Source organism: Drosophila albomicans, chromosome 2L (genome assembly GCF_009650485.2).
Source record: "Drosophila albomicans strain 15112-1751.03 chromosome 2L, ASM965048v2, whole genome shotgun sequence".
Taxonomy (NCBI): Eukaryota; Metazoa; Arthropoda; class Insecta; order Diptera; family Drosophilidae; genus Drosophila; species Drosophila albomicans.
The window spans coordinates 30,143,060-30,168,740 of record NC_047628.2 but is presented as its reverse complement, the minus strand read 5'-3'; the positions used below and the strand labels follow the sequence as shown (position 1 = coordinate 30,168,740).

At 42.7% G+C, this 25,681-nt stretch overlaps 2 protein-coding genes across 3 annotated transcripts; both read left to right on the top strand.

Moving 5' to 3' along the window:
• Positions 1-1,978: 1,978 nt before the first annotated feature.
• Positions 1,979-9,021, top strand: LOC117565502 (protein borderless). The gene is made up of 6 exons (XM_034244634.2): positions 1,979-2,646; positions 6,120-6,627; positions 6,715-7,124; positions 7,701-7,929; positions 8,003-8,209; positions 8,264-9,021. The coding sequence occupies exons 1-6, from the start codon at positions 2,377-2,379 to the stop codon at positions 8,830-8,832; spliced, it is 2,193 nt and encodes a 730-aa protein (XP_034100525.1). The 5' UTR covers positions 1,979-2,376; the 3' UTR covers positions 8,833-9,021.
• A 2,550-nt stretch (positions 9,022-11,571) lies between these two features.
• Positions 11,572-24,621, top strand: LOC117564004 (ATP-binding cassette sub-family G member 1). Of its 2 annotated transcripts, XM_034242594.2 has the most exons (7): positions 11,572-12,180; positions 13,914-14,649; positions 20,469-20,795; positions 20,857-22,187; positions 22,251-22,351; positions 22,414-22,702; positions 22,760-24,620. In XM_034242594.2, exons 2-7 carry the CDS (start codon positions 14,336-14,338, stop codon positions 22,969-22,971), a joined length of 2,574 nt encoding a protein of 857 aa, XP_034098485.1. In that variant the 5' UTR covers positions 11,572-12,180; positions 13,914-14,335; the 3' UTR covers positions 22,972-24,620. The 2 variants fall into 2 exon arrangements, with proteins under 2 accessions (XP_034098485.1, XP_034098486.1); XM_034242595.2 differs by lacking the exons at positions 11,572-12,180; positions 13,914-14,649 and adding an exon at positions 19,678-20,401 and having other exon boundaries at positions 22,760-24,621.
• The last annotated feature ends 1,060 nt before the right edge of the window (positions 24,622-25,681 follow it).

The following is a 25,681-nucleotide window of genomic DNA, read 5'->3' as shown; positions in this document are numbered from 1 at the left end:
CCAGCCCCTGAGCTGTCTGTGCTCTAAGCGCAGTAAATAAGTGTTTTACTATATTCCAGAAGTGAGAGAGAGAGTGTAATAAAGTTTCACTGCAGTGTAGACGCTTCTCCAAATGGTTTCTCATTTGATCAAACAGAAATCGCAATTGAAATTCAAATATGTAATTGATAATTGATTGTTACTGCACAAAGTACTCGTAATGCTGATGGAGCTCGATTAATTGTAAATGCTTACCAACAATATTAAAAGAAAGTTCATTTTTCTATTGAGTAGGCAAAGATACAGATACACACAAACACACATACACACACACACACACAGACCCACACCTACACATTACCACATAATCTGTCACATAATGTTAACTAGAACGCAATTAATGAATTAATTGAGCATTAACGAAAAATCCAATTAAGCGAAAATAAAATATAAAAACTTTAAAGAAAAACAAAATTCAAATGAAAATGAAAATAACAATGAAAATGAAAAGGAAGAAAGAAACCCAAAACAACAATTACAGTATGCGTATTAATGTACTTATTAAATTTTAATTGAGAATTGAGAAATAAATTGAAAGATGCGAACGATGAAAAATAGAGCAACTTACATACAAGAAACACACACACGCAAAGTGAAGGACTTTAAAAAAATATATATATACATGCATATATATAAATATATAGTATATACATACAATTATTTATATGAACATAAATTATTGAATTAAATGGCATGTACATTAAGTAAAAGGAATAAATTACAAATTAATTTACTCGTAAGTAAATCTAACGCTTTAGTCTGCCACTTTGATTTTTGGACAAGGTGCGCCAGTCAACTTCAACATTTCGACTCGAATAGAAACAACAACAAAACAAGAAAAAGTCTAATAAACGAAAGAATTCAATCTTAAGCCCAAGCACAACTATCACTAAACAATTAAAATGAACTCTTTCTATTCATCATTCCTTTCCTTCCAAACATCTTTCCTATCTGCCTTCACACCATATGTATTCCTTACTTTCAACTGCACCTTCTTCAAAACTTTCGCTTGATTTTCACAACTTTCCATTCCGATAAAAAGAAACAACACACAAATATTCCCCCAGCATTTCAGCGTATAAAAAACGTACAAGAACAAAAAAAATCAGTTTAGAACGAAATATATTGTAATTAACACAAGACACAATTATAAAATGAAATTAGCAAAATGAACAAAATTTTTAAACAAATAAAATTACAAAAAATACAAATAAAAATACAAAAAAAAACAACAAAAACAATTTGAAATTGATCAAATAAAGCAATCATGAAATTGAGTTTTCATTTGGGCGCAGCTGCAACCGAGTATAACCCGATGACCCGGAAACGTAGACCTGTCATTCAATTAATATATGTGTGTGTATACAGTCGACCAATTACGAGTATCATAACTTTTCACACACTGAAATGGACTACGAGTCGTATGAGTAATTCATTTAACCCATACGCCTGCGCATCGAATGGCGTTTATTGTCCATCCGTCTGAGTAATTAAGCGAATAAAAATTGCAAAGATGCAGTGACAATAATAGACATAGACGTCTTCGGAGACGGAGCGCACCCCCAATTATTTAAGTGGATAAACGTCGATGAAAGTGAATTGTGAGCATATTTCAAATTGCGAATGACACAGACAAAGAGAGCGGGGCAAAGCCAAACGCCTCTGCGATTTGTGGGCGTATGTCAAAAGTCAAGCCTCGAGGCATGTGAAAGTGGAGTGTGCTAAGGTCTCTCAACTGATGATCATCATCGTCAGCTCAGGCTCAGCTCGTCAGTGCACACTGAGCGCAGTGCAAGCATCTCATGCTCAAATTTCTACAAGTACATAGAGTAATATGTGCTCATCATATATGTAGTACTAGTTCTACTCTAGTCAAAATCATCGCTGATGACAACGGAACGCGTTCCGCCTCTTGATCGCATGTTTTCAGTGGCATTTTTCAGTAGCGATTCTGCAGTCGTCGAGAGTAGTTCCCGAGTGCGCGACCCCGTTCAGTTTTGTCCTCAGTCTTGATAGTATTCCGCCAAACATACAAAGCATAAAGCATACAGCATACAGCATCATTCAAATAATAATACAACAAATATTTTGTTTTGAGACACGATTACGTAAACGGATCAGACCTGATTTTCTTTCATTTGCGACTTCAAATTGTTGTGATTCACAAAAACAATGCGGAAATACTCAAATTACAAAGCAAGGCCACGCAAGCCCTAAGTGCAAGTGAGAAAGCATAAAGAGTGCAAAGTTAAATACGTAGTATATGCCAGCATCTACGTCTAGTCTTAGACACTTCTCTAAACCCAAACCCAAATCCAAGCCCAAGACCAAACCAAAATGCCAAAGTCAAAGAAAAGAACACACGCAAAGAGCTGTCATCTCACGACGAAGTGGAGAGCGGGACAGAGCGAGGCACAGCAACCGCCGCTGCCGCTTCTGCTGCTGTTGCTGGTGCTCTTAATGAACATATCCTGTGTGGCATGTGCGCGCGATCATCGTAAACAAACAAATCTGGAGGCCAAAGTCGGTTCGCATGTCGTCTTTAATTGCTATATAGATTTCCCATATGATTCCCCAATCTCCTACGTAGTCCACTGGAGCAAAGATGTAAGTCAAGCTCATGAATTGCATGTGAATAGTATGCATACGCAGAGTATGCCTCCATCCATCATTCATCGTTAATTACATTTCAAAAAAAGCACTGCTCGATAGCAGAATGAAGTTTGATTCCAAACATTTACATGTTTCGCTTTTTAGCAGTGTGGCACATTCAAACATGTTCACGACATTTATTTTTCATGCGGTGTCCTGACGCACACGCACCTTCAAATGAAATTGTCGAAATTATGAATTTATCAGGAATACTATATATATATATATATATATATTTACGCGTAGGTGCGCCAACTGGCAACTGTCTGACTGGCTGTCTGACTGACGTGGGATGTCGTGCGCTTGGTTAGCCTTAATTGCAGTTACTGCCGTGGCAGCTGTAGCTGCAGCGTTCAACTGTGCAACAGAGCAGCGGCGCTCTCACATTCATTAAAAGGGCTCTGCCTCCATCCAGTGATGGGGAAAGGGAAAGGGTTGCCTGATGCTGGTCGAGCTTGGTTTGGCCCTGGCCACTAATTAAATACGACCACATGCAGTCATTTGGGCGTGTGTCGAGTTGAGTCCTGCCCTGCTTATTGGGCGTGTCTGTGTTTTAAATTTCATTAAACACGCAGCCCCGTGTGCGCTGATTTCGCACAGTATTGCAAACACTTTAAATTATTGCACTGCACTGCTCGATAAGTGTGAATCTGAAGTGTGACATCAAAGAGGGCAACAAAAAGGAAACAAACCGAGCCGTATTGAGCTGAGCTGAACTGAACAGACCAGCAAAGAGTTGAAATCAATTTCAATTGAATTGAATCGCATTGAATTTGGTTGGCATTTTGTTGACAACTGTGAGTAATGCAATTAAATTCAATTGCAAATTCATTGCAGGAATTCGCACAACGCGACTACACAACCAAAGGCCAATGAGCAAGGGGGCAATGGACAAGGGGGCAGTGCTCGCCACCCACTCGGCGCACGTTTGTATTTAAATCAAGTGAATTACTATTCATCGCCTCATCACTCACACGCCCCAAAATCATGCTCGAAATCTGTGGAATGGGGAATGGGGAATGTCTGCTCTTTTCTGGTTCGCCACTGTTTTTAACTATTTGCTTGGCTGCGTAATTCGCTGTCACTTGCTGCAGACACAAACACGCAGCTCGCAGTTTGGACTCGGCTTGATTCTGTTTTATTGTATTGTATTAATGCATAAGTGTCTACTCGGTCAACGGGTCATGATGTCATTTTTGATAGATTCACTTTAATTGTGCGTGAAAACGTTTCAACGCAAACTGCGATCCAAAACAGTGTCACAGTTTAGCGAACTTTCAGATTAACCGAGTGATTTGATCCACCATCAATTCGGTGACTTAATTAAGCCTCCGAAACAGAAGAATGTGGTCTAATCTTGATCATGTTGTTGAGATAGTACTCAGAGAATGAGTTGACACCTAGACCTCCTATTATGTTTCCTTTGGCTGCGAGCAACAAAAAACAAAACATATATTTATGCAAATGCAAACTCGTGTGTGTGCAATCAAAAACTACTTTTCACGGCCGTAGTCGCGAATTTTGCGCACGTAGTAGCCTGGGCAAGCGGTAAAAAATTACCGGATAAATCAAGTTACGTTTGTAATTTGTTAGATAATGTTGATAAATGTACGGCGAGGCAGCAGATGTTGCCAGTTGACACACAGTTGGGTGTACTTGGGTGTACTTGGCATCCCCGACTGCTGTCTGGCTGTCCCAAAAGTAGACAAAAATGATGCAACGCATCGCATCAAGAGAAAAACATTTCTCACAGTCACAAACTGGCGATGATGATAACGATGATGATGATGATGATGATGCTGGTGTTTTGCCTGACATTGATGCTCGTCTCGGCCAAAGCCGGAAAGCTCGACACACACACACACACACACACACAAAGAGGGACTTGTCATCTATGAGTATTTGCCGATTTTAATTAAAGCAGCACTCGACACATAATGTCAATAGATCAACCAACACTTGTGGCACACAATTAAAACTATCAAATTGCAACCCGACTGTCACTCTTTGCGGTCATCAGCTATCAATAACCCAACACTGTCGCGAATGCAACCAAATCCCTAGCATGCGGTTTATTATTGGATCAATCCGTAGGAGGAAGGCAGCATAACTGACCGAATGACAGACTGACTGACTGCCTGATTGGCAGCCTAACAGCAGGAGGTGCAGTAAATGAAACAATCATGACCGTATTGAATCAGAGTTTTCGAATGGGAAGTTAAAAGGGGGAAATCTCTACATTCCTCATTCTCGAAATAACCGAATCAAAGGACTTTAATAAGGCAACGCATTTCCTTCCGAGTTGAGCAGTGTGTGAAAATTAAAAAACCGCTATTTGAATTGCGTTAATTGTCAAGGCAATTACATAAAGGATGGCAACCGCAACAGCAGCCAGTGAAGCAGAATTTTAATATTTTTAATTCCACGTTGCTTTTTGCGAATATTTGCATTGTGCGCTGCAAACTCATTTTATTTGCACTAACGCAATTAATTTGCATCTGTCTATAAACATATGAAATATGCTTAATAAACATTGGCATATCTATTCAACATTAATTAAAACAATAATAGTTTAGCAAACATTATCAGAGGAAAAAATCTAGAAAAAATATGATATACAATAAATGATGGGAAAAGCAAATTCATATTTGCCTGCCTACAAAAGACTTCCCAAATGAGATGCAGGCCAAATCGAGGGGATAAATAATAACAGAAACATGAGTTCCGCATCTCAATCGATTCAGTGTCACCAAAGTTATGCCCCACGTGAGCTCATTTTAATTTGTCAACAATGTTGCGACCCGGTGAGGGGCAGGAGCGGAGATGGACATGGACCCGAAACACGGTCAGTCAACGTCCTCGCATTGCTCGAGAGGGGTTCCCTTTCACGGCCACTCCGGCATCGCCATCGACATCGACTGTGTGCTCAACACAGCGGGTGTTTGCGCAAATTATATTGGGCGTATAGATACAACTTTGTGGTCTTTGTCTGTGCATGTACGTAAACAAATATATACCCACACACACGTATACAAACCCACAGACAGGCAGTCACAAAACACAGACATGTGCGTGTGTGTGTGTGTGTGTGTCGTTAACTGTTACATTGCCAGGGCTGACGGGACGTATAATTATTTACTGCATTTGTGCGTCGTTGTGCCGAGCGCCGAGTCTGCCAAATGTGCTTGACTTTTGCATGATTTATTGCCATGCGACACTACAAACTACAAACTACAAATTGTAATTTTACTATCAATTCAAAATCATAGACTAATTTATAAATGCTACCCGCATTAAGCAAACGCCACCTGCACGCTTTTCTATCTGAACACAAGGATTTCCACTTGAAACTGGCGCAAACTATTCCTGACTAACAAATAAATAAGTAACAAATTAAACATTTATCAAGTTCTTCTCTCTTCTCTCAGAACAAAAAGATTTTCACTTGGTTCGAGAACGAAACCTCGACGAACGAGCTTTTCAATGGACGCCTGCATCTGGTCAGCCATCATCCGGAGTACGGCAAAGCGTCAGCGAATCTAACTGCCATTCGAGAGTCTGATCAGGGCTGGTATCACTGCCAGATCGTTTTCCCCAATCGCTCGCCAAGCGTACGCAACAACGGCACACGATATCATCTGGCGGTGCAAGGTGGCTCACTCATCAAAATCCCACCCGTTAATCAGACCATCATGGAAGGTCAGACGGCGTTCTTTCACTGCGTCATGAAGTATCCCGACAGTTCGCAGGCCTCGTGGTACAAGGATGGCGTGCTGCTACAGGAGGTGCAGGATCTGATCAGACGCTCGTTTATGGGCCCCGATGGCAGCCTAAGCATTGATCCCACTATGATGAGCGACTTGGGCGAATACGAGTGCAAGGTGCGCAACAACGAAGGCGAACTGCAAACAGCCAAGGCTTTTCTCAATATACAATGTGCGTGAGTCGAAGCCCCCGCCATAACTACAAAATTGATGATAATGTATCTCTCTCTCTCTCTCACTTATGTACCCATACCCATAGATAAGGCCAAGGTTATTTATGCACCGCCGGAAGTTTACCTGCCCTATGGACAGCCAGCCGTGCTTGACTGCCATTTCCGGGCTAATCCGCCATTGAAAAACCTGCGCTGGGAGAAGGATGGCCTCCTCTTTGACTCGTACAATGTGCCCGGCGTGTTCTACAAGATGAACGGCAGCCTCTTCTTCTCCAAGGTGAACGAGAACTATGCGGGCAGCTACACATGCACTCCCTACAATGACCTCGGCACCGATGGCCCCTCGCCCATCATTAGTGTAATTGTGCTGCGCCCACCAATATTCAGTGTAACGCCGAAGGCGATTTACATACAGAAACTGGGCGAGACAGCCGAACTGCCATGCGAAGCCATCGACCGGGACGGAAACAATCGGCCCTCCATTGTGTGGAGTCGGGTAAGTCCCAACTGCATTGTTACAAAGACTGTCCCCACTGCCCACTGCCCACATGCCCTGCTCCAAGCCCCCAAATGGACAACTGACTGGCTGTACTCGCTACTCGAAGTATAGAAGAGTATTTTAGCTTAGTGTCATCAGACATGATAGAAGAATGCACCTGGAATTACACAAAGTAGCCGTAAAGGACTTTGAGATATACAGCTCTCAAACAAAGCAGGCAAAAGATTCAGGGAAATTTGATTGATATCTTAAAGAAAACAGAATTAAATGCAAGCTAGGACCTTATTTGGTTAGCAGTTTGGGTTGCAGATATTTCACAGGCGAGTACACTCGACTTTTATCTGCCGGCGGAGCTGGCTATTCACCAAATTCGCAGATGGTCGGACAACGACACACTGCCTGTCTGCTATTCTGGTAGTGTACCAATCTACCTGGTTGGTAAAACGCTTGATTGCTTTTTGAAATATTCATGTGTGTCGTTGTCGCGTAGCCATGGCGAGTCGCGACTCGCGACCATGTGCAGCATTTTTGCGACGACTGACTCTGATTTAACTAATTTACACACGCACACAGAAAGATGGCCAGGCCCTGGCAGTGGACCGGCACAGTTTTAGCGGCGGCAATTTGACCATCACCAATCTGGTGGAAACGGACCGGGGCATGTACGAATGCTCGGCGACCAATGAAGCGGCAACGATAACGGCCGAAGCTGAATTAATGATTGAGAACATTGCCCCACGACCGCCATACAACCTAACGGCGAACAGCACCGAAACCTGCATCACAATACGTTGGCAGCCAGGTGAGATCAACTGCAAGCAATTTCGCCAAAATTCAATTGATTAACTCTCCTGCTTATTCATCCCCTCTCGCAGGCTACCTGCGACCCAATCTCGAGTACACTGTGTGGTATCGTCTCAGCGATGCGCCAGAGTGGCGAACTCTGCGAGTGCTCGACAAGACCGTCATGGAGGCCACTGTGCAGCATCTTCTGCCAGGGAGGGAGTATGAGTTCATGGTGCTCAGCCAGGACAAGTATGGCGACGGGATGTTTAGCAAGCAATTGCGTTTCGAAACCCAACGTAAGGCGCTCACAAGTACCTCACTTCCCTTCACTAACATTGCTTTCCTTCCAGCCTCACCCATTCGCGGCGAAGACTTTGATGCCCAACATCTGCCACATCAACAGAGTCAACCGTCCAGCACTGGTGGACTCGGTGCACCTTGGAATCTGAGCATTATCAACAATCCGCAAGGCTGGCTGCTGCACTGGGAGCATCCGCTGCAAGGCCTCGAGTCGCTACGCTTGTACACGGTCCGTTGGTGGAAGGAGCCGGAGCATTTCCTCATCGGCACCGCCGAAACCTTTGACAATTTCTATCAACTGCGACACCTGAAGGAAGACGCCACCTTCAAGATACAGGTGTTGGCCGTGGGATCGGATGCCCACCAAGCAGCCAGCCCTGAACTGATACTCGATGTACCCTCGCAGCGTAAAGTGCGAGCTTTGATTATTGGCAGCTCCGTGGGCATTATCTTTCTACTTTGCGCTCTGTGCGCTTTTTTATACGTGAAGCGTAGTTGCCTTCGGCACTTGTTTGCCCGGGGCAACGAGGGAGCCAGCGGTGACGAAGATACTGCTGAGAGTGGCGACTGCGACAGCGACCAAGAGCGAGACAGCGGAAAGATTCGCGCGTCCTCCTGAATTTTGCAGATCAGGTGGCGCTTTGAGGCGACCGAGGATGGAAATACACAGCGAGATTGTTCAGTGAGCGTGACTTTAGTGCCAGAATAAGGGGAATTCCATGATTTACAAAATCAACCAGTTCAATAATAAAGTAATTAAAGTTAACTCTTTTGGGAAATTATAAGTTAATTAATTTTTGACAAATAAAACTATTTAAAACTAAAGCAATCGACTTTTAAAACATTAGATTTTGAGAAACTAATAAGTGGGTACATCATTCTCTATTAATTCAAAAGGTTTGAAATGCGCGCCTTATGGGCAGCACTTTACTGAAAAGCTTTTAATGACACATAGGTTGTCTTCTTCTCACACAGTATGCAAGCAAATAGGTTCTCTTATCTGTATTCATATGTGTGTGAGCGAGACAACGTTATAACACAAAGCTTGTGGAATAGCATTTCCAGCAAAAGCTCTGAACGTTTAAATCAAATAAGAAAAACGGTTTTTTGTAATTAATTAAAAATTCAATTAATTGTTCCTAATTTTTAAGATTCTAAATAATGTTAAAACTTTAAAAAAATTCTAAGACAACAACGTTCGTTTGAAAAATATGAATTACTAAAGCTGAGAACAACGAAACATGGAGTTATTTATATCGGAAATCTTAAGCAGTTTTTTATTGATTGCAGTCATGAAGTTAGTAATTTTTCAATCACGACAGAGCGTGCATTGAGTCACGACAAGCGATTAGACAAATATAATATGTATAGCAGGTGGGATGGGAGGGATGTGACGTGGCGTGACGTGGCAGCCTCGAAGGTAAGGAAAGTAAACACCTGAATGCACCGGGAGACGACTGTTGGACTGAGTCGGCTTAATTGCTCTGTCGAACAAATACAATGCACTCAATGCAAAAGCGGCTTTTGGCTGCATCCCCAACCACGACCACGACCACGACAGGTTCAATTGATTTAACCCACACCGCCAAATGTTTTGCACTCGCAAAGCTTTGATGCAGTTGCTCGTTGTCGCAACGTGTCGCTTGTCAGTTGTCGGTAGTCGACGATGGCAGCTCATCAAGTGCGAAAATGTGCAGCTCTGACCTGAATTGCCACGCACCCAATGACAGCCAGCTGTAAGCAGTGGAGGAGAATAGAAGGAACACTTAAATACACGGAAACTGATAACACTCAGAATTATTTATCTGACGAAATGAAATAGAAGAATGTGCAACCTAGTCACATATTTCGACAATCTCATAATGCCGTCTTAGTGAAATGGGATCCATACTCATTTAAAGTCCATAGTACAAGAATAAAAAAAGAAACACAAAAATAACAACCTTACTCGAATGCACGATTAACATCTAAATTAAAGTTAAAATTCCTTAATTGATTTAATTTTAATATATAATTATATTTATTCCAATATCCAATCCTAGGCTGAACGGCTATAAAACAAATGCTACGGGTGAATTAATGGCATCCATGGCATCCATCCAATCCTAGGCTGAACGGCTATAAAACAAATGCTACGTGTGAATAAATGGCATCCATGCTAAATCATAGTCCAATGATAAGTACAATAATAAATAAGTGAACACATTTACATAAATATAAGTATAGTTGCTTCCGCTGTCTTGCAAAATGTTGTGAACAACATCGAAAATCGACTGCTGATACTGCGATTGAGCTCAAGTTCGCCTAACAAGCCCAACAGTCACGTACAAAAGTATAGGCACACTTTGTACATTTATACACAGAGTGCGGATTATGAATAGAATGAGGTCAATGCTAGAATCGCTCTTCCTATCACAGATAGGTCACACACGCAGCTGGCGCTCAGAGTTTGAATACGATATTTACACACCAGCGAATAGATATGTAGTTGAGCGTTCATTTGAGTGTGTGTGTGTGTGTGTGTGCATTTGAGTGCGATCGTCAACAGAGTGTACTGGTGGACTCAGTAGTTCTCATATTGCTCATGCTCGGTACTTCGTGGCAAATCAAAGCTCCGTTTTGTTTTTTATTCTTGCCATTCGACATTTGCTTTGTTCGACACAAAGGCAATGGCAACGAGTCGAGTTGAGTAAGCGCAGTTCAAAGTTCAGCTCGAAATGGCAGCCGAAGGGGGTATTATTAAAGTCGCCCAGTTAACAGTTAATTGTGTGCAGAGTATTAAGAGAGGAATGCTTAACCTGTAATAAAGACGCAGTAGAATCTAACAAAGCAGTTGGAAGATCGAGTGCAGCTGCACTCAGTCAAGTGCACTGAGACTGCATTGGGCATGGGGTAGGATTATTTTGTGTTTACGATCAGCTGTTGGCAGTCAGCTGAAGCAAAAACACACACAGAGAGACATGCGCAGAGCACATACACACACTAACGCATAGACTCGTGCTCGTGTAACAACCGATAAGGGGAGAGGCCGTAAACAGTGTGGCAACATTGAGAATCAGCCAAACAAAGCCACTGTATGGGGAGAGGGGTGTGCAGCGGGGTGCCATTCACAACACAACAAAGTAGCGTCGCTTCGTTTCCACACAGCTCCCACACGATTTCGTTCTCTCACGCACACACATTCACACTCCCATATGCCAGCAACAAAGTGAGAGCAGCATCGTGAGAGCGTGACTGCGGCAGAGAGCAAGAGTCACACAGACTCGCAAAAGAGCGCATGATAGGGGGAGCGAGAGAGCGAGATACAGCGCGTAGCTTAGCAGCAGCATTAGCTGTGCTCGCAGTTTCAGTTCTTTTTCGTTCGCGCTGCGCTCAAGTCTCCTCACAAGTCATTGGGGAACAGTCGTCGCGCGACCCGCCGCCAAAGAAGAAACACGTTTAGTACTTTTTTTTCGTTGTCTTTCGAGGTATCTTAAATTAGCCCAAAGACACACAGTACACAGCACACAGCACACCACACACAACATAACACACACAACTCTCAAATTGTGCTGGAGGAGCTGCTCTTTATGTGTGTTGCTTTGGCTGTGCTCAGCTGTTACCTCTCCCATTCCCCTCGTTCTCGTACCGAATTGTAGTGCAATATAATAAAATAAAACAATTACGTATTAAAAAATATAAATAGAGAGAGAGATAGAGAGCGAGACAATAGCTCGTGTGTTTTACCAACAACAACCAGCCAAATTAATGTGAAATATTTGACTGTATAAATGGGCCTAAAATAAAGAAAATCAAAAAGCAATTCAGCTAGCAACACGAGCATCGCTGTCTGTTTCAAGAGAACAACCAACGGCAGCAACAGTATAAAGTATAAAAAAACAACAAACAACAACAACAACAGCAACAACAATTAGAAGAACAAGTTTTACGCGCTGGCAACTCTTGGATTTCATTCTATGGAATTAAGGTAGGCAAACAATAGTTTTTAAGTACACGAGGAATAAAATGGAATTGCGTCGTCCCTAGCGTGACTTCGTTACACGCTTCTTCTCTGCCTCTCACGGTTGGTGGTTGTTGCACGCACTTTCCAACCCCCCCCGGCTAAACAACAACAACAACAACAAACTGCAGCAGCAGCAGCCATCAGCAGCCCAATGCACCACCGCATAATCAACACCACCGCCAATTGATTGATGGCTTTGGCTGCCATCCTCATCCCAATCCCCCTTACTATGCATTAGCCCCAACTGTGTTCAAATGTGTAAATATTATCAGCTTTGTTTGCACTCGCTTGCTCACATAATACTCAGTCGTAGAGCTGCCATAGGAACAACATGCTTGTTTTAATTTAAACAAAAAAATGTATCTTTAAATGCCTTCCCGTTTTGTATCTACGGAGCGCGCGTGCGTTCTGTTCTGTTTAAACTCTTGTCTGTTTTGTGCGCTCTCTCAGTTCTCAGTTCTCAACTCTCACGCTGCGCTCTCAGCTATGCTGCGAGTGCGAGAAGAATTGGCAAAACATTTTTATTTAATTGTTTACGGTCACAATTTGTTTATGAATATTACCGCAAATATAAATAAATCGCTTAGCAATTCTGTTTGTTGCTGCGGCTGCTGTCTGCTGCATGCATTAATCGTGAACTTTCGTCTATTTGTGGGAAGGAAAAGGTCAAGGATTCGCCAATGATAAGACACGCTCCTGCGCCCTACTCTCTGCTCCTTGTATGCACCACTAACCCACTTTTAAAGATATTAAGGTAGGACCTCAAGGTCTACTCCATCCCGAAATTCCATACAAATGAAGTGTGAAAATGGCTAGGAGCAAATGATTAACACTATAATTATCATTAACATTATCATTATCATTGGTATTACCATCGACATCATGATTAGACCATTTGCAGCTGCGTCGATAACGCTGATAACTTGGCCCAGCATATAACACTTGGCTGGCCAAAAATGAGCAAAGCGATTAGCTACACCAACAACAAGAACAACGACAGCAAGGCCTTTTACACATCTCCGATTAACAGGAAGAGCAGCCGAAACCATATTCGATTGATTGGGCTTATCACAATCGACGCTAATCGCCGAGGCAAACAAATCTGTAATAAATTTATATAGTGTATGGGGCACTTCATAGACTGACATTCGCTGAATTGCGATTCGATTCATACACAGCTGCAATCTTATCAGGCAGCCACCTGCGAAAGCATCAAGTCCCAGTCGGGTGCAGCTAAACTCAGAGCGCAGAACTTTCCAAGCACGTGTGGACATCGCACCATAGAATGAGAAACAGACTGTTGTATGAGAAGTTGCACTTTTTACATAGTCAGAAGAGATTTTTATTTTCGAACAAAGATTAACTTCTTCCTCTTCGTGTACTTGGCGCCAAATCACAACAACACAATATCTCTGTTTGTTTGTCTTTGCTGATAACTCGAAAGCGAGAATCATCTGGCGACATTGAAAACATCAGTGTCGTTAACATTAGTGCGTTTGTTCTGGCATTGAATGGAAATTAGAGTGTGATTCATGTGACAGTATCGATGAGGTGCTGTCTAGCTGGCAGCTGGCAGCTGGCAGCGGAGAACACTGTCCAATGTCTGTCAGTTTGCATTGTTTTGTATGCTGTTATAAACAATCGAAAATAGATGTGTTACATCCTCCAATAAGATTATTTAATTTACTTTTTTGCAGCTGCTTGGGATGAAGAGAAAGAGAAGCATCGACAGCGATAGCAACCTGCATTATTCATCGACTTCCAACTACGTAACAGAAATGCCAAGAAATTGTGAACATGATAAACAATGAATAATTCAAAGTACTCGTAAGAGAACGAGCATCGAACGCAGAGAGATTCATATGTAAATAGAGGCAACGCCAAATAAATATAAATAATAAATAGAGAAAACTGAAGCGACAGTGAAATAAAGAAGCTAGTAGCTTTAAAGAACTCTCAAAGAGACACAAAGCAGAAGCACAAGCACCAACCAACCAACCAACCACTGACTGACTGACTGACACATCCTAATGCCAATTGCCAACTGCAACTATTAAACTGAACTGAACTGAACACAGACACTCACAGTGATTCACAGACCATTGAGTTCTCAGTCATCATGGATGACATGCACGCATCGAATGTGCCACTCGTGGACAAGGAGAACGGCTCCAGCGCCATCATACTGCCCGCCAAGACATCATCCACATCCACATCCACATCGACGTCATCAGCAGTTCACTACAAGAGCTGCAACAATAGCACAACAACAACAGCAACAACAACACCGGCAGTAGCAGGAGCCACAGCAACTGGGGAACTATCTGGCACAGTTAACGCCAAGTCTGAGCCAGTGCCACTGTTGAATCAGCTGCAGGCACTGCCCCTCCAGAAGACCACCAATGACCTGAAGCACAGCAATGCCAACTACGGGTGAGTACGAAAGATAAGGCGCACGATTTCATCATTAAAATATTGAGTGCACGTTAATAGGATTAGCATAGCTTATGTCTTGGGGAATGACAGGCGAAAAAATGGAATCGAAATGAGAATGGGAATGGGAATATACCAAGGATAATCCCCCTTTCAGGTGGTGCTTCATTACATGCTCACCTGACCCAAATACGTTAGTTGCTGCTGTGCTCATTAGCTCATAATTTCCCTACCAAAATACCAAAATACCAAATATCTGGCTAATCAGCCAAATCACGCCAGGACACTTTCGAGGCTTGCTTTGTTCAGTTGTCCCCCATAAATCAAGAGGAGAGCAGGACCCGGAAGATGGGTGTGTTTTTTTCCGAATAGCTAATTGAACTAGGCCAAAAATAAACTGGGACAGTCTGGCGGAATGTCATCTCTGGCTAATTTTTGCTATTCAACCCGCACACGCAAAATGGCGGCGCACCTTAGCAAAAGGAAGTGAAAAATCGATAGACAAAGCACATGCAACAAATGCTAGCGGAATGCTAGCTGGCCCCTTGGTCATCATCATCCTTGAGTCGAGTCAAGCACACTTTTAAGGAGCAGCACAAATCGCGTGCGAGCTGAGAAATGTGCAGCGTCGTCATTCAATACGAACATAATTCTGTAATACTTTTGTGATTATAGTTACAGACTTTGATTTAGTAACCATAATTTGCAAACGGTCGCGGGACGGAAAACAAAACCTGCATTCTAAAATATTGCTCAATCTAATCAATTGTATGTCCTTCAACGTATGAAAATATTAGTAAGCGAGTTGGTAGTGAATAAGTTGGTAACTTACGACCTTGGTTCGATGTAGCTGCCCAGAGCGACGTTGTAATTAAAATGCTAATAGAACATCTAATAGAACATTGAAGCACCCACGCTCAAATCAATGCCACACACCGTTCACGCCCATCTCCGCCTCCTCAAGCGAAAGTAATTAAAATAGTCGATCCTGTGTCGTTCTTTCACAAGAGATGCAACAACTGCTGCACGGACTGCTGGACTTTTCCGTAGTTCACCGAGCAGAGACAAAAGCCAACCTTAGCACAGAGACAGAGACAAGAACATTTGTAAATGCCTGGCACATCCTTACATCTTTTTTCCCCTTGAAAGCGCTTCTCTATTCTCTGGTTCGTTATTGTCGGCACTGCCATAAATAATACACGCACACTTATTCCCATTGAATGGGAGGAAGAATGGGCCTACATGTCGTATGAGCAACTATTCGTACTACAACTAGCTGGCAGCGAAATAAATATGTAACTGCGAGTTGAAACGGTAAAGGCGAAAAGGCCACATTGTCAGAAACAATAGCGAAGCAAAGCGGATAAAGGAACCGACAATGGGAATCGCCTACAAATATACTCTTTCCTATAGAGGAGGAAATAAACTGCTAACCGAAATTCTTTTGATTCAACTTTAAACACAGGAATACTATTTCCTATATACCTATGTTGAAATTCATTGGATTGAAATTGTAATATATTACTAACATATGTTACCCAATTCAAGTTTATAAACGCAATATATTTATAAATTACAGATATTTTGCTTCAATTTGTATTTAAAGTTTTGACTACAGCTCAAATAACTTTCTGTATTTCTGTGTTTATGCATTATTAACAAATATTCACCTACCATTTTGAACATGCAGGGTATTAAGGCATATCGGCATACCTCTTCGATACTATATGCTTTCATGCCTCGTGGCAACGACGACGCCGCGGGCTTGGAAAAATCGAACATGCCGACAAGCCGACAAGCGGACAAGTTATCCAAACTTAGCTGTAGTCAGTTTTAGTTGCTGTTTCAGTTTCAGTTTGAGTTGAGTTGAGTTCATTTCTCTGTTTCTCCGTTCTCTGTTCTGTGTTCTCTGCGGGCGCCTTTCAACCATATTGCGTTGGTGTCTTTTTTTTGTGGTGTTCGTCCATTTTCATTTTTCCGTGCTTCGATTTGTCTTTAAATATTTATGTGCATATTAGAAACGACAGCGATTGCCATAAGAAATTTATATAGCTAAACGGGTCGCGATGTTGACGCTCTCTTCGGCTCTGAAAGTCGGCCACCTTTCGGGCGAAACGTGCTACGATTATGCAATGCAAAGTTGCGACAACGACGAGGAGTTCACTGTGTTGGCCAACCAACCATACAACCCACAAGCAAAACCGAGTGTTTCAATGCAGGGCAATAAAAGCAAAGAAAAACCCCAAGCAGACACTTGGGCGCCGCAGTTGCTAAGTTGCTAATTCCTGTCAGCTTGTGAATCCTCCAAGGCAAGGCAAGGCTAGGCAAGGAGGTGCTTGGTGCTTGGTGACTTGGACAGCGTCAAGGCAGCCATAAAAGTCCGCTTCGCACACTCCAGACACATTGACCTTTTCCCACACCTCGAGGTCAGCTAGCTAGCATTCCATCGAGGCGAGACGAGGCAAAGCACAAGGTGCAATCGTCCACTCTGGACAGAGAGACCAACGAACATTAGATAATATGTTACCCCGTTCGAGATACCCACTCAAGATACATTAATTGCGCAGTCTTAAGGTTGTTGTTGATGTACATAGGTTTAACCCCACCTCGCTATCATACACTGTACTCGACCAAGTTATCGGCCTTTTGTTACAGTCTTTGTCTCTTCTTGCGACACGCGTATGCAGGGGATTTGCAATGCCGTTTTTTTTGTTTTTTAATTGAGAGCAAAGCATTTAAATGCGACACATTCACATTTTTAGCATACTCACATTCTCCACTCTCGTATCTGGTCATGTGTATATTAATAACAATGAATATGACTTTCGTTTAGATTAGGCAGCAGCTCAGTTTTACCCAGCTAGTAGATGTATGTTAGAATGCCTAATTGTCGCTGAGCTCAGATGATCTAATGTGTTTTTGCACCAGCTGATATTTCCGGCTAGCCTTAATCAGTGCTAAACAACAATGTAACTATGCCTGACCCGCTTGGCTGGGCAAAGAGCAATTGAATTCTTGAAGTAGCAGTAGCAGCTGTTTTATTACCCTGCTAATCAATCAATATACTCAATTCCATAATGGTCTAATGGTAGTTTAAATTGGCAGCAGGAACTTGGCAACAATTACAACGCCTTAAGATTGATAAGCACTTATACTTATCGTACCCTGTGCGCCACGAGTGCCCAAAGTGGCGTATATAAATTACGCGAAAGTGTGAATTGTAATTCGAGGGTCGATAATGAAATTCTGAATTTCAAATAAGAGCAGAAGAAAAATACTTTTCTTGATCCAAAATACTGCAGTACTCTCGTGTTTTTTGCTTCGCTAATTTGCTTCCAGCAACCAACTGCACAAAAGTACAAAGTACAAAGAGAGCTCACGGATCATTCCTAACTCAAACAAAGAAGAAAAGAATTTTCAATGTCCATGTCTGTCAGTCAGTCTTGGCCCGTCTCGCATTGAGTCAGCGGAACAAACGAGTCGCGTGCATTTCGCAAGAGCGTCGCACACAAAGTGTTGCTGCTGCTTCGACAAGTTGGCTTGGGGCTTCGTTGGGTTCGTTAACATTAACATGCACTGAACGAAGCCAGTGCGGCCGCTGAGTGCTGAGTGCAAAGCGAGTACATGCGCACTTAAAATGTACCCAGTCGAACTAGCAGCTGAGTGCACGCGCACCGAGAAATTCGCGGGAAACGATTCACGATACACGATATACGACGAGCGGACACCCGGACACCCGGACAGACAAACCGGGCCAGCAGATGGCAATGGATGTGGTAGCTGTTGTTGTGGTTGTGTTTGTGTTTGTGGTTCTCGTTCTAGCTCTAGCTGAGGCTGCTGCATAGTGGTGACGAAGTGGTTAACGGTGGGGAAAGCTTCACTCGTTTTTATCGTATCAAGCTAAAAGCAAACTGCAAAAATTACAAACACAAATGAGTCGATGACGTTGACACTGTTGTTGTTTTGATTTCGCATATGTGTTGGTAACAATGCGATTGAGAGAGTGCGTTGGTATTAGTTGGCGACGACGTCGACTGCAGATAGACAACAGCTGACTCGTCGTTCTGGTCTGTATACAAACAGTCAAACAGTCTGTGGCTCGATCTCTTTTGCCAATTGCTTCGCCACGCTGCCAATTTCGATTGTTTCGTTTTTGCTCTGCGGCACATGGCTGTAATTTGCTGTAGCCAAAGATGATTGCTGCCCGCAAAACTAATTGACAACAGTGCGTCGAGTATAAAATTACAATCGAAGTCCCCCACCTCCCCCAGCATTCCCATTTGGTATTCGAACAGTGAAAGAATTTCAATTGCTTCATTAATCCAAAGATTCTTCGGTCTACAAAAACATTTACCACACACTGCGGAAATATTATCGCACTAAATGTGTGCGGTACTTAACGCAAATATTTAATGGAATGAAAACAAATAAAATCGGCAACCCAAGAACACTTGAAACAAAATAAACTCTCTCTCAGCAGCGAATTTAAGATACTCCCGCCAAGCAATTTAATTCGAAATTCTGCAAACCTATGTTAATTATGTGAAAAACAAAACCGAAATTGTCAAGTGAAGATAGGGGACACTGAGTATTACACTTCTTTAAAGGTAAATAATTTGTGTGTTGCAAATTATGATTAAAGATAGTCTGAGTATGAAAAGTAATCTTTTCTAAAAACATCAATAATGAGATAAATATTTATGAGGGTACTTACCGATGATTCAGTTGCATTCGAAATTCTGCAAATGAGAAGACAAGAAAAACATAAATTAATAAAGTATGACAAATAAGTTTTTGGGCTATTTATAATTTATTAGTATTGAATGACTTAGCATGCATTCTTTACATTTATCTTCCACTGGAGTGTTCTATTTCCCTATTTTTAGTATCAATTAAATTGTAGGCTGAGCAAATTGCCATGCACCATCAATCAGTCTTAAATAGTTTGCACCCAAATTGTTATTATTTCATGTATAGGTAATTGGCATGCATTCGATATTGGCGGTCTACTTTGGCCAATAGTCACTACAATATTATATGCATACGTATAATATGTATTGATATAGTTCAGCATATTAATGAACATGCTTAAGCGAACACTCACGCTGTCATGAATGACAATCGCACGGCATTTTATGAATGGGAAGCAAGTCGAACTTTGCCCCTTACACGCATCAGTGATGGTGGCTGCTATTGTGGGACTTGTGTGGGTCGGAAATAAACAAAGAGGGGCAACGTGAAGTGGCAAATACTTGTGAAGCTTGCGGCTCAGCGATGCTGATAGCGCTTGATTGATTGGGACTATTGCTCATTTAGCTCCAATTGATAAAACAGCCAGCTGATAGTAGGCAGTGATAGACGCAGAGACGCAAACAGAGAGACAGAGAAAGAAGGAGAATAATTTAAAATGTGCCTGTGACTGCGTGGTGCAACTACGAGCAGCAAGAAGGAGTATGCCCAACAGCTTGGAGCTAACGCTAATCAGCTGCAGCAGCACTGAGAGCAACAACGCCCTTCCCCCCCATCCGCATTCCCCTGGTATCACGAACTCGCAGTATGAGGAGGCGCAACGCAGGCGCTCCGCGTATGCTGAGGCGTATGCGGATATGCTTCAGGATGTGGCCAAGTGCAATCTGCACAGGACGCAACGTTCTATGTCCTTTGTTCAAACCAAACTGACCAAAAACGGTTGTGTGAGCGCCCTGCAACGACCCGAAGACGGAACTCCATGCTGGCTAAGAAAGCCACTTAAGTAGGCTCCCAATTCTTGAGTCATCCAATCCCATCTGAAATATATATTGTATGTAATCTCTTTGCAGCTCACAAAATAATCTGTGCAATGGAAGACTCAATTCGACGACTCCTGGCACCCTCAATAACCATGTGTTGGCTCCCAAGGTGCAGAACAACAGCAGCCCCAATGGCCAGAAGAAGGGCACAATCTCGTTGTCCCATCTGCCACAGCGGCCGCCAGTGGACATTGAGTTCCGTGACATCTCCTACTCTGTGCCCGACGGCCACTTGCGCGGCTTCAAGACCATTCTGAAGAGCGTATCGGGCAAATTTCGCAATGGACAAATTACGGCCATCATGGGACCCTCTGGAGCTGGCAAGAGCACGCTGATGAATATCCTTGCGGGTTACAAGTGAGTGCAATGTAATTATCTGTGCTGGGCAGCATTTTAACTGTTCTTTTATCTCTTGCAGAACATCACAGCTAAGTGGCTCGGTGCTGATCAACAGCAAGGAGCGCAATCTGCGCAGATTCCGCAAACTCTCCTGCTACATCATGCAGGACGATGTGCTCATCGCGAACCTCACAGTGCGCGAGGCCATGATGGTGGCCGCCAATCTCAAGCTGGGCAAGAATATGATCAGCTATGCCAAGTGCGTAGTGGTCGAGGAGATACTGGAAACGATTGGCCTCAAGGAGTCGGTGAACACGCTCACTTGCAATCTGTCTGGTGGCCAGCGAAAACGGCTCTCAATTGCTCTCGAGCTGGTCAACAATCCGCCGGTCATGTTCTTCGATGAACCAACCTCTGGCCTGGACAGCTCCACTTGCTTCCAGCTAATTTCACTGCTCAAATCCCTGGCGCGCGGAGGACGCACCATTGTCTGCACAATTCATCAGCCCTCGGCTCGGCTGTTCGAGAAGTTCGATCATCTGTATCTGCTGGCCCAGGGCCAGTGTGTCTACGAGGGACGCGTGCATGGTTTGGTGCCTTACTTGGCCTCGCTGGGCTATGAATGCCCCTCTTACCACAATCCCGCTGACTATGTGCTCGAGGTGGCGTCGGGTGAATACGGCGAGGCGGTGCCCAAGCTGGTGGAGGCAGTCAAGAGTGGCACTTGCAAGAAGTACATGCACAAGGATTACGGCGTGAATCTGGCCAACGCCAAGGGCATTATTGCCAACGACATAATCAAGGGCAACGGCAGCGGCACAGACAACAGCAGCGCCAACACAGCGCCTTCGACGACGGCAGCAGCTACGATCAAATTGGAGGACGAGAAGCCGCCGAAAGCGCTCGAGGCAATTGCCGACGATGCGGACGCGGATGCAGACGAGTTAACCGAACTGAAACCACCGAAGCTGGAGGCCCAACAGTCGCAGAATTCCGACTGCAGCGTCATCAATATGCCCACCACCAACGACGACAGCTGCAGCTTCAGCTCGTCAAAGGGTGGCCAAAGCCAGAACGCTGTCTCTGGCGGCACAAATCCCGTTGTGGGCTGCATGACATCGCTGTTGGACTCGCATGAAAGCGTCGTCACATTGCCCAACAAGACGGGATTCCCCACGAGCGGCTGGACGCAGTTTTGGATACTTTTAAAGCGTTCATTTCGCACTATTATGCGCGACAAGATGTTGACGCATATGCGACTCGCTTCGCACGTCATTGTGGGCGCCATCATCGGCATGATCTACTACGATGTGGGCAACGAGGCCAGCAAGATCATGAGCAATGCCGGCTGCATCTTCTTTGTCTCTTTGTTCACCACTTTCACGGCCATGATGCCCACCATTCTAACCTGTAAGTGGAACATAGCTTTTGAGCTGTTTAAATGAATTCTAATTTGGGTTTTGCTTGTCACAGTTCCAACGGAGATGTCGGTGTTTGTGCGGGAGCATCTCAACTATTGGTACTCCCTGAAGGCGTTCTACTTTGCCAAGACCATAGCCGATATTCCCTTTCAGGTGAGCAGCGATTGCAATCAGATGTAGATCATACACTAAAGACCATCTTTATCTCCATTTAGATTGTCTTCTCTAGCGTCTTTGTGCTCGTCGTCTACTATTTAACTTCCCAGCCCATGGAACTGGAGCGCATCTCAATGTTTGTGCTAATCTGTGTGCTCAACTCGCTAGTGGCCCAATCTTTGGGTCTGCTCATTGGTGCTGGCATGAACATCGAGACAGGCGTCTTTCTAGGTCCTGTCACGACGATTCCAACGATTCTCTTCTCGGGTTTCTTTGTCAATTTCGATACCATACCGGCGTATTTACAGTGGGTCACATATGTCAGCTACGTGCGCTACGGATTCGAGGGTAAATAACTGTTCATTCCTATATTAAAGTTCCTTAATTAGCAATCCGTATTTCCAGGTGCCATGGTGTCCATCTATGGCATGGATCGAGCCAAGCTGCACTGCAATGAGATCTACTGTCATCATCGAGTGCCCAAGAAGTTCTTGGAGTGGATGTCCATGGAGGACGCTCGCTTCTGGGTCGATGCCGTCGCCCTGCTTGGCATCTTCTTCGCCCTTCGCATCATTGCGTATTTTGTGCTCCGCTGGAAGCTGCATATGATACGTTAAGCAGACGATCTGTTTTTTGTACTCCCTAAGACTAGGCTAAGTTGGAATCATCAAATCTATTGTAAATAGAGGTCGCGCAATAGGAATTTATGTTCGAGGACCGTAGATAGGCGTAGCTTAATGGTGCTTCGACATTTCGACTGGTTTTCCCTCATATGGTTTTTTCATTGCATTAAAGGTTCTACTTAAAGATTACGACAACCACAACAACAACAAAATATACCAAATAGCGAGTAGATCAAACGCAGAGCGCCCAACAACAAAAATATCTGGCCAACACAAATCGAAATTCGCATAAACACAAAACGTCTAGTTCGTTAAGGTTTTACATTTATATAGAGTATATAGGCATGCATGACTATTGATTATTGATTATTACAATTGATTAATAATTATTGATTAGCGTAAAATAGGCACGTTCACAACCACACACACAGAGACACACAAAATACTCTCAGAAAACAAGCAAACAATATTTAACCCATTCAAGTGTAAATCTTGTGACCAAGCAGAAGAGTCTGAACTTAAATAGGTTGAAAATTATAACAAATTGTAGAGAAGTCGTTAAACCCGTGTACCCGACCGACACCGCGTAGCTCCCATAGATAAAACACTTAAATCGGCATCCGTGAACTCTCAAGTACATTTGTACATCAATACTCCATATCCGTCTCCATCTCCATCTCCATAGAAAGTGCAATTTTACCCAACGTTCTTTATAGATCAGTCCGTCCCTATTTTGACCCAACCAATCAACGTGACGTATAAACCAATCCACCTTTTTGCCAACGTTTTCAGCTAGTTCGTGTTCAAACTAATTTGCAAATCGGTTAGTTAGGAACGTGCTTAGAAATTGAAATATTTGTAAACAACAAACAGAGCAACAAACTGAACCTTGTGATACACACTCATAATCGATATGACAACAAAAAGTGCGAGGGGAATTCGTTTGTGTCCAGGCAAAACTGGTGATATGAAGCAATTATTACTATTATTACGATTATTATTATATGTAGCTACTATTCTTACGGCAAGTCGATTAATCTTCAATAACGTGTTTGTAATTTACGGCATATGTGTGATTATATATTATCTTTTAATTTAGTAAATCTTTAGTTGTATTATTAAATCTGTCAGCAAAATAAACGCAATATGAATTAAACATTTTTTATTTGAAATTTGATAAACAAACGCAATCTGAAAGGCCAACAAAATTAAGCCAAAGAATGTAAAAGGGGAATTCGGACGTATTCAATTAATGCTTCGATTAATTTGCCCCCATTTAGTTATACATCATTTTGTGATAAATATAGAAATTACAAAAGCAAATCGCAAATCTAAATTTGTAACTTGTAAACTTCTAAAACAAGAAGCTGTTGCCACATATTCAGCATCCTGTGAGGATCGATACTTGTAATTGTCTAGACTCTAGAATGGCAATCCAATTAATTAGCAAACGCGTTAAGTACTACATTCTTAGTTGTAGCCATTAAATCTAATAAACAACATCAAAAAACGGAAACAAACATATTTAAAGCGAATGTTCAACTGTATAATAAAATAAAATTAAACATAAACACACACACGGCCTGCACATATACACAAACTGTCAAACACATACACACATACCAGTAGAATATTTTTAATAAAGAAATTAAATATATCATACAATAACAGCAACACTCTTTTATTCATTTTGCTATACTTTGAAATTGAATTTCTAATGCGCGCAACTTCAAACGAAATTCTAAAGTTGCATTGAACACAGCAGTTGTCTCACTCGCACTAACGAGCTATAAAGAAAAAGAAAGCTCGCAAGAGCTTAAAGAGTGGTTCATGTCTGAACTAAATACTGCCAGAGCTTAACAAAAGCTTTCATCGAAAAGTTACCAGACTTATCAGCCTAACAAGTATTTATTTTATTTGTAACGCAATTAATTGGTTTTAATGTTAAATCGCAAATTGTTTCTAATCTATATTCCTTAATTTGAAAATAAATACACTAAATACACCGATTATACTAACTATATTATTACACACCAGATATTTTGATCAGTGTAGCATTCCCGTACTCTCAATGGCGTCATGTATTCTAACATCAATATTGCAAAACCATTTGACATTTGTAACGCTGGCGATGGGCACAAAACGATGCTGACTGCAGCGCAGTCCGTGTAATGGGTGTGAGCGAGAGGGGGTTGAGGAAGGGCAATCGGAAAGAGGACAGGACAGAGGCGCAATGTAGCCGGTCAAACGGAGTGATTTTTATTGGCTTGTTGCTTTTTCGATTCACTGATAAATTGTTAATGTCAAGCCACGCACATACGCCATCGCACACACACACACAAGCACTCTCTCACACACACACACATATGCTTGTAAAATGCAATGTTACAAATTTATTATTTATGTGGCGCTAAGCTTTGCTGTGCATAGAGAGTAGCCAAGAGGGGGGAGACAGACGGAGGGGACAGAGACGGTTGACTTTCACACAGCGCGACAATTTTTGCTATACAACGATGCAGCTGGATAGAAAGAGTGAGAGAGAGAGAGAGAGAGAAGGAAATGTTGCCAAGAGGGCAATGATAATATTTTGGGTAAAAATTTGCGCCGCATAAAATAGCATTTTCTATGTCTGTGTGTGTGCATAGAAAATTGTTATGCAAAAAGCAGAGACAATTTCAATAAATCAAGCAAACGAGCCAAAACT